This window comes from Macaca nemestrina, chromosome 10 (genome assembly GCF_043159975.1).
Source record: "Macaca nemestrina isolate mMacNem1 chromosome 10, mMacNem.hap1, whole genome shotgun sequence".
In the NCBI taxonomy this organism is placed as follows: Eukaryota; Metazoa; Chordata; class Mammalia; order Primates; family Cercopithecidae; genus Macaca; species Macaca nemestrina.
Genome location: NC_092134.1, coordinates 80,808,092 through 80,817,573, shown reverse-complemented (window position 1 = coordinate 80,817,573; position 9,482 = coordinate 80,808,092). Strand labels below are relative to the sequence as shown.

Here is a 9,482-nt window from a genome sequence, read left to right as displayed (position 1 = left end):
TGAATTGCAAATGAAGTTTATTACGAAGACCCCCAGACCACAGCACTTCCGAAAGCAGGGTGGACAAGAGGAGCTATATACACAGAAACACATTTCCCCCCGGCACTGCCAGGCTTGGAGATGAAATCCCTGGGTGGGCCTGGGTCCTCAATAGAATACCCATCTGGAAAATGGGCAATGCAAAGAGGCATGGTGGGGGCGGGAACGGGGCATGGCTAGAAGCGCAAACCTAGACAGCACAGATTCCACCCCAGAACACAGAGGCGTCACTGGCTCTAACTAACTGGTTTGGAGAAAAGATCTTGCAAAAACTGTATGTGGACATTCTTTTTCCTCAAAATGCCATCAGAGATAAATGACAAAATTTAACCTGCTGCCAGTTAGAGGTACAGAGACAGGCTTCTACATTCTGGAGTGGGAGAGTCTGGGGTGGGAGAGTCGGTGGTGGTGGGGGCTCATCTTTATCTAAAAGAGAAGGTCACGCTGGAACCAAAAGCTTCACCTGAGCTACTCTTTACAGAGCTGGAACCTCCCCCTCCAGAGCTATATCCTCCTCCAGAGCTGGAGCCTCCTCTAGAGCCACCTCCAGAGCTGTGTTTTCCACCTCCAGAGCCATATCCTCCTCCAGAGCCAGAGCCGCCTCCAGATCCGTATCTTCCTCCAGAACCACCGCCAGAGCCGTATCCTCCTCCAGAGACAGAGCCTCCTCCTCCACCGCTTCTGGAGCCAGACCCTCGGCCTCCAGAGCCATAACTGCCACTTCCAGAGCTATACCCTCCTCCGGAACTGGACCCTCTACCTCCAGAACCTCCAAAGCCAGCCTTGGATGCCACATTTGATGAAATGGTGCTGCTTGTCACAGCTGCAGAGAGAGGTGGTGTTACCACAGAGATTATGACCGCCTCTCCCTGTCTCCACCCAACACAACACCCCATGGAATAGGACCGCACCCCACTACTTACACACAGTCACATTGCTGCTGAGGTCTCCAGACATCCTGTCAGGGAGAGAGAAAAAACAAGTTGTGGTGGAACACTTAGGTCGTGTATGCATGTTATTTTACAACTTCCACCCACAAATGTGCAGTTCAGCCTCTCTAAGCCACCACCAGGGCTTACACACCCCACTTTCTTCTATGCTGCCAGGTCACACAATGATGACAGACCCCCTTCCATTTATGCACAACCTTGCATCTCAATCCATCTCGATTTTTGCTCTGATAAAAAAATGAACAGTTGTGTAACGGATCCAAGGTAACTGAAAAGCAAATTCACTTCCAACTTTGCAACCCATTTTTGTATTTAAATCCATCTTGGAGAATCTGTTATTCAGAATCCATGCCACACCAGAAATTTTACAATGAGGCTGCCTGTGAACGTTCAGTTCAGAAAGAACTGTGACTCTGTAGAGCCTCCCCATTCCTCTCTTCTTCCCACCCTCTTCAGCTTCAACTGAAAACTTTCCCACTTCCTCTTACAAGCTGGGCATAGGAGGCATCACCTCTAGACAGGGACAGAGCAACCTCCTGAAGAAAGCCACTCCCTCTTTGTCATGCTGGCTTGCTGATGGTCTGGGGTAGCTTTTCCCCTTCCAATTGCTTCAGCCAGATTAAGTCACCCAAGATGCTGATAATACGGACAAAGAAGCAAATGATGCCTCTTTGAAAGTTAGCAAATGGTTCCGTTTGTCACTCCAGAAACCTACAAAGAACTGGGGCTGGCACCTGCTCCGGTCAGCACGTCCCCAGCAGTCAGCACATTCCAAGACATCATCTCCCTCGTTCTGGGTCACATGGTGGAGGGTACAGAGGCCACTCACCCTATGGACCTAGAGACCAATGTTTCAGACTGTCTAGGACTAACCTGTTTTCCCACAATTTTGTTTTCACTTTCAGAAAAGACCAGGATGTTTAACTTACTGCTTAGTTTAATTTAACGTGCCTTATGCATCATTTCATATCAATAAATGTACAACTCTCCCATCGTGCTTTGTGTCCTGAGTTTCTGCTTGGGGAACACAGGGAATGTCAGCTCTCAGTCGTCAGGAGGCCCTGCCCCATCCTCTGCTTTCCCTGTCTTTGCCTCCAGCCCTGGCTCTGGGAGAAAGGAGAGGACCGTCCAGGGTCCCCTTCTCCCTTCCCAGTGCCCTCACCTGCACTCCTCGCCCTCTAGCAGCTTGCGGTAGGTGGCAATCTCCACATCCAGGGCCAGCTTCACATTCATCAGCTCCTGGTAGTCACGCAGCAGCCGTGCCAGGTCCTCCTTGGCCTGCTGCAGGGCCTCCTCCAGGTCATTCAGCTTGTTCCTGGCATCCTTGAGGGCATGCTCACCACGCTGCTCGGCATCTGCGATGGCATCTTGCACATTCTTACACTATGAGAGGACAGAGAGTGGCATCTGCGATGGCATCTTGCACATTCTTACACTATAAGAGATGGACAGAGAGTGGATCCTGCCTGACGGAGGGGGACAGAGAGCAGAGGTGTTTGAAGTGCAGGAAGCCAGAACCACTGGCCCCCGGGAGTGTTAGGTCCCCTCTGGAGTTTATGCAAGTCGCAAGCAACTGTGCTAAGACTTACTGCTGTCTCTGGCACATCTTCTTGCCCTGTCACCTTTGATGACACCCTTTGGCTTTCCCCATAACACCCTTTGATCCTCACACCACAGGGCCAGAATCATGATCCCATTTTACAGATGGAAATGAAAACATCTGAAATGGTCTGCTTGGCAAAGCTTCTGCTGCTGATGGAATCCACTCTCTGCCTCTATCTTTTCTATTCCAAAGCTAACGTTCAACCCCAGGCCAGCTGCCCCCAGCACTCACTGCCTCTCTATGAAGCCAGTCGGCTGACGCTTAGGGCCTGTGCTGAGCACAAACGGGAAGCTCCATCTGCAATGCGCGGCAAATCAATCAAACTAACGTTTGCTCTATTTGTTATGACTCCCTTTTCCTCACATAACAAGTGAGCACAATTCTTCCCCTTTGCTAATCCTTACTTTGGAATGTCTCTTAGAGCACTCTAAAAATTGTTATAATAAGCCTTAAATTATGTTAAACTGGGGAATTTGAGATCGATACATGCTAGAGTGCAATATATCAGTGTCTCTCATCTCTCACATGCACACTCACACAAAACCACACTCTCACGCACACCCAGAGACAACCTCCCGCCCCTCCCTGGACAGGACTGGGCCTCACCTGCTTCTTCACATGTGCGATCTCCCCCTGCAGCCTCTGGATCACGCGGTTCAGCTCGCTGATCTCTATCTTGATCTCTTTCAGGCTGTCTCCATGTTTCCCGGCAGTCACCTGGAGCTCCTCATACTGATATAGGGAGAGGAAGACAGTTTGCAAGGAAGTTCCAGCATGGCTCACATTCCAGAGTGACTGGAGTGAAGGAGAGCTCGTTACTGGTCCAGGGAGGGTCAACCCAGCTAAATGTCATGGCTGCATTCATGAGAGGTAGGAACTGTCTCACATGCCCAAAAGGACTTGGTGCCATTCTCAACATCCTTTCTTGGGAATGGTGCCCAACTTCCATTAGACAAAAAACTAATAATCTTACTGTACACTTTCCGGCTGGGGGTGCAACCCAGCTCGTGGCAGGGAGCTGTGGCTCTTCCTACATTCCCTGTACTTGCCTTGCTGTGGTACAGGGCCTCTGCTTCATCCTTGCTCCTCTGGGCGATCTCCTCATACTGGGCCTTGACCTCAGCAATGATGCTATCCAGGTCCAGGTGGCGGCTGTTGTCCATGGAGAGGATGACGTTGGTGTCAGTGACACTCTGATGCATCTGGGATATCTCCTACAACACACAAGGAAGGTCTGGTTATGACATCCTGCCACAGTCACACTCAGACAGGAGGCCTCTGTCTCCCAGCATAAGGGAAATGCAGACCCTCAGACTAAGCATACACTAGGTGGGATGAAAATCATGTAACCATCTACTCCTGGGCCTCTCCCAAGGTTGTCCTCAGAATTGTAGGGAGAGGCGCCTGTGTTTCTGAGCCTCCTAGTTAACAACCTTCACCACGTAGGCCAGTTATGATAAGTGCCCCCAGACAGAAGCTGGCCCATGGCAAATACCTTAAATGGTACTTCCTGTTTCAGAAATCATCTGAGCGCCCTTGAGTTGGGGAGGGGGATAGGAGACGAATGCATTTTGATCTCTGAAGTACAGTAGGCACAGGAATGGGCACAGGGCTTGTCTCTTCCCCAGAGGAACTGGACTTTTGGGGAATGGAGGGAGGGGAAACTGTCCTGGTGTTTCCTGAACCTTACTTCCTATAACGTTGGAGGAGAAAATTCCTCACCCACAAGACCTATGCTATGAAAGCCCCCCCAGTGGCCTGGAATGAGGGCAGGTTGAAGTCAGCTGGTCCATAAACCCCACTTCTGCCACTTTTTCACCAAGCGGAAAGGACTTTCCTTTGGTGAGAAGGGTGGGAAGTAAGGGTCTGTCCTGGAGCAGCCTCCTTACCGCATCATAGAGAACTTTCAGGAACTCAAGATCCTGGTTCAGCAGGTCCACCTTGGACTGCAGCTCCACCTTTATCATGTAGGCATTGTCCACGTCCTGCAAGAAAGGTTGGGGCCTCTGGTGTACGGTTCCCTGTACAGGCCTCTTCTTCTCTCTGCCACTCCCCTCTACTCAGTCCCTGCTGGCTCCCCTCTAACATCCCAGCCTGAGCCCTGTCTCCATGGGACTTCTTTTGTCATACAGTTCACCATACACCTCTGCCAGGGACTTCGTGCCCACGTTCACGGCTCACACCCCTCAGGACCATCAGAGCTTCGAGGTGACCAAGCTTTGCCAACCAGCCCTTCCCTCCTGCTTGAGATACAGTGTGTTTCTACAATGGGATACAATGTTATTTGTGGGCTTCCATAGTCCTCAGCTCTCTCATCCTGTCTGTCCATCTCACCTCTCCAGAATTTCCCCCAGGATATACACCAAAGCCCCTGCAGGACGCAGGAGGAGAACCCACGCTTTTGGCCTACAACCTCAAACCTTTGTCAACACAACCAACAGCAACTTTAAGCAAGTATTCTAAGGGAAGTCCCATTCCCTCCTCAGCTCTTTAGAAGGAGAATATAAAGAGAATTGGTGTTTGCATTTATCATGATTCAATAGAGGCTTTAAGTGGGTTACTACTGGGAAGCGTTCTACCAAAAATGCAGAACAGCTTTGAAAACTGTATTCAGAAGCTTCACCTACAGAGACACTTTTGTTTGCAAGAGAATGTGCCATAGGTCTCACTCCTTTCTCTGGCTGCTGCTTTTGCACTCACAGTTGATTTCCAAACTGTCTGCTAAGACACAATGGGACTGTGAAACACTCCTATCCCCAACCCCAGCCAAGACATTCTCTTGCTCACCTTCTTAAGTGTCACAAAATCATTCTCAGCAGCTGTGCGCTTATTGATTTCATCCTCATACCTATTGGGACCCAGATGATACAACAGTTAGATTAGCTCCCCTTTAATTTTTTCTTTTCCTTTTTATTCTGGATTCACCCATAATGCCGCATTCTCTGCGAGTATTACACACTTTTTAAAGGTCTAAATTAAAACTAAGATTTCCAAACCAAAGATATATTTTTATAAACTAACTCTCAAACATATAAAAAACAAAAATGATCTCTAAAGCCTCACTGTCTTCTTCACAAATAATCAGCAAAGATACATATGCTTCTCCCCATTACCACCACAAATGAAACTGGGAGATGAGTGACTGTCCAGGGAATGATCAAATGGCTCAGTGCAATGTTTATCTCCACTCAGCGTTTTACTCTGCCACTTACTTCTTCTTATAATCCTCCACAAGATCCTGCATGTTGTTCAGCTCTGAATTCTGTGATGTTCTTTCTGCAGTGAGCCCATCCAGATATCTCTTGAGGTTGTCGATATACCCCTGGAAGATGGGCTCCAGGTTGATGGTGCGGGTGCCAACATTCATTTGTTGTAGAAGCTCCCATTTGGTCTGTAACACCTGGTTCTGCTGCTCCAAGAACCGCACCTGCCATGACCAGAAGGAGAGCACATGAGCTCTGGATCATCCTTCACACCAGCAAGCCATGCTGGCCAGGGGCAGCTCAGGTGCTGCTTCAGGACCTCCAGAAGTGTCTGAGGCTAGATGCCGAGTCATGACTGGCAGAGCTTCTGAGCTCCCAGCTCTCACCCCTGGAAAGTCCCACAGACTCCTAATGCTACATCCGGCTCTCTCTACGCAGAGGAGTCTCTTTGCTGCTTCACTGCTCACTGGTTTGTTTGCAGCTGCTCCCAAGACTCTAGGCCATTTCCCTCCCCCATCCTGGTTGAATTTCCAGCCAAGATCCCATAAATTCTAGGAAAAACCAAAAGCAGGCATCTGCTGGCACTGCTCCCAAGGGTGCTGAGTATGACAGTCCTGGAGGGCAGGGCTCCTTAGCCTGATTTTTAAGAGCCTTGTAAATCCCTGCCTATTTCAATGCAGATAAACCAAGACAGGTTCATCTGCCTTGAAATAGCAGAAAACCCAGTAACACTCCAAAGTGACGCCAATAAAGACTTTATGGATCACAAAACTGAGAACGCTTCTCTTGAAGGCAGGAATTTCCTGCATTCCCAAGCAGATATCTCAGGTTCAGCTTTCCAGAATTTAATAATCACTGCTAAGGAAGGAAACACCACCTCAGAAGACGATGGCTTCCAAAACCTGCTGCTCAATGGCCTGTCCCAAGGATCAGTTCAATACTTACCTATATCCATTTTTTATGGTTTTCAGAATTTTCCATAAATATTATTTATATGGACTGTAACAATAAGGCCAAAGGGACAAATGCTTCCTAAGGGCAGGCTGTTATGGGAAATGTAACCCACAAAGCTGGCGTCTTTCCCATCTGGAAACTGCAAATGACCCAGGCTACTGCGGTATACCACTGGCTCCTAAGAAACACAAATCTGTGCCGTTTTCTTTTCAGTTGGCGCTGAAAGTGAGGTGGCCTGAGCATCAGTGGGAGCCGTCTTCTCCGGACTCACCTTGTCAATGAAGGAGGCAAATTTGTTGTTGAGAGTTTTGATCTGCTCCCTCTCCTGGGCCTTCACATTCTGGATCTCTGGGTCAACTTTCACGTTGAGAGGCTGCAGGAGGCTCTGGTTGATAGAGACTTCGTGGATGCCACCACCAGGGTATCCTCCAGGCCCGAAGCCACCAGGACCCCCAAAACCTCCAACACCACCAGGGCCCCCAAAACCTCCAAAGCGGCCTCCACCAAAGCCGCCTCCACCAAAACCACCACCTCCGAAGCCACTGCCGCCTCCAAAGCCGCTGCCGCCTCCAAAGCCGCTGCCGCCTCCAAAACCACCTCCTCTGCCACCAAATCCACCACCGGCGCCAAAGCCACCACCTCCTCCAGCCACACTAATGGAGATGCTCTTGGTCCCTCCAAGGCCAACAAGACTCCGACTGCCAAAGCCGCCTCCACCGAAGCCCCGGCCACCACCACCATGGCGGCTCAAGCAGGAGAAGCTGGAAGTTGATCTCCGGCTTCCACCAGACACCACAGCTGAGCCGCTGCTGAAGCCCCGGAATCCTCCTCCACCTCCTCCTCTTCCTCGAGATTTGCAAGAGATCTGACAACTCATGATGCCTTTGTCCAGGGAGGAAAGTCGCAGGCTCTTGAGAAGAGTCAAGGCTGGAGACTCAACTCTGCTGCTGGGAGGCTTTCAGGGTCCCCTTATATACCTGCCAAGTAGGTGTTGTGTACATGGGTGTGGACCCACTTATACATGGGTTTGGTCTGCCTGGGAGCTATTCCTGGCGCGTGATTATCAAGCTAATAGCCATTAAAAATCTACTAATCAGCTCCATCCCAGAACTTGCTTTGATTGCAAACTTCTGTTTATCTGGGCATCTGTCATGCAATTTGATTTTTGTAAAATCATCAAAAGAGGAGATCAGGATTTGGGTTTCTCAATCTGGAAAAGGACCTCATGCAGAATGCTGCTCCCTGTTCTGGACCTGCCCAAGGGAGGTTGGCTGTCACCCATGCTTGTGCAGGCTCACCACCCCAGTTCAACAATGAAAGGGATGACGGGTTTAGAGACTGCAAGAGCCCCTCAGTGCCAGCCTTGTCATTCTCCTTGTTTTTCCCTCTTTCCCAGAAAGAGTTCCAACCAGGGCAGGAGAGACTGCGACGGTCTTAAATGACCTTCAATGCTCATTGGAAATCGACCTCCTCTTACAGAAAGAAATTGACCTGGGATACTGCAAAAGAGTTGTCGATTTTCAAAATATCTTGGCTCTTTTCTTCCTGTGACACCAAAAATACACAATAACTAGGCACTGAATAGAGATTTTGTATAACCATGATGGTTTTTATAACCATCAACTGTCCCTCGTCTACATGAACACCCAGAGGATGAGGGTATAAGAAAAGTTTCGCTGTTTCTGGACCTGTGTAATGTGGGACACCCAGTGAAAGTTTGCAAGTCAAGATCCAAGTGTTTATTGATTCAGTCAGTCACTAATCACGTATTGCCTGGTGATCCTGGGAAGTGATTAAGAAGTCAGGCTCTTCAGTGACATCCACAAATGCATGAGTATAAGAAGACCATCCAACCTGCACAGAGCAATCACACTTAAACTCAACCACTTCCTCTGTCCATGTGGCCAACTATGTGGGAGAGGTACTTTGGAGTAATAAAACTGAATTTAGTCAGAAGTTCTGGGTTTGAGTCCCAGTTTTGCCATTTATTGGCTGTGAGGCCTTGAATGAAACCCTGAGGCTCTGCGGTCCTAGCTATAAAACGGAAATTCGTATGAAGTGTTTTGAAAACCATGGTGGACAATAAAATGTCAGTATCATTATTGTTTGGGGGGGTGGGACAAAGATAATTCCTTTTCCTTTCCCCCTTGCCATGTTACTGTCTTCTGGCTATTATGAACATGCACTCTCCACAGGCACCATAAATTACAGAACCGGGTGGTTCAGATCCTAGTACCAAGTTATCACAAAATAATGTAAAAAACATAAGCTTTGAGGTCAAATCCCAATTTCTTGTATCTTAGTCAAATGACCTCAGATAATCCATAATCTTCTTCGAGCCTCAGTTTCCTTATCTATAAAAAGTGAACAAGAACAATAAGAATATGGCTATTGTGAAAACAGAACAATACACACATGTGCTAAACACAGTTCCTAGTTCACAGCAGAAACTCAATAAATGCTATTTACCCTCCTGCATCTTCCCCACCATGTTTCCAATCCTATGTCTTCACTACTGTTCAAGGTATTTGATTTGCAGTAAAAGAACGCTGAAGGAAACAAATCTACACGTCTCCTCAATTTTTTTTTCCAATCTGGTTTGTATAATTATAATCATGCAAACAAATCATGAAGCTAACAGCTTTGGAGGGAGTCTCAATCCAAAGCAAAATGTGTCATTATCTATAGATATCTGAGCAATGCCCTAGTTGTCCCTTACTCCAGCAAGACTGT

At 48.4% G+C, this 9,482-nt stretch overlaps 1 protein-coding gene across 1 annotated transcript; it reads right to left on the bottom strand.

The window, feature by feature from the left end:
- LOC105474306 (keratin 2) lies at positions 1–7,695 on the bottom strand. The gene is made up of 9 exons (XM_011728880.2): positions 7,021–7,695; positions 5,805–6,019; positions 5,380–5,440; positions 4,482–4,577; positions 3,642–3,806; positions 3,199–3,324; positions 2,152–2,372; positions 963–997; positions 1–862 (listed from the first exon to the last, which is right to left on the bottom strand). The coding sequence occupies exons 1-9, from the start codon at positions 7,624–7,626 to the stop codon at positions 462–464; spliced, it is 1,926 nt and encodes a 641-aa protein (XP_011727182.1). The 5' UTR covers positions 7,627–7,695; the 3' UTR covers positions 1–461.
- Positions 7,696–9,482: the final 1,787 nt, after the last annotated feature.

Bases quoted from the DNA above. Each gene is read 5' to 3' on its own strand.
- LOC105474306 (XM_011728880.2), bottom strand. From the start codon at position 7,626: ATGAGTTGTCAGATCTCTTGCAAATCTCGAGGAAGAGGAGGAGGTGGA. The intron at 5,441-5,804 runs GTAAGTGGCAGA...GGGTCCCAATAG, and splicing joins GTGGAGGATTATAAGAAGAA to GTATGAGGATGAAATCAATA. The intron at 998-2,151 runs GTGAGGGCACTG...TCTCCCTGACAG, and splicing joins CTAGAGGGCGAGGAGTGCAG to GATGTCTGGAGACCTCAGCA.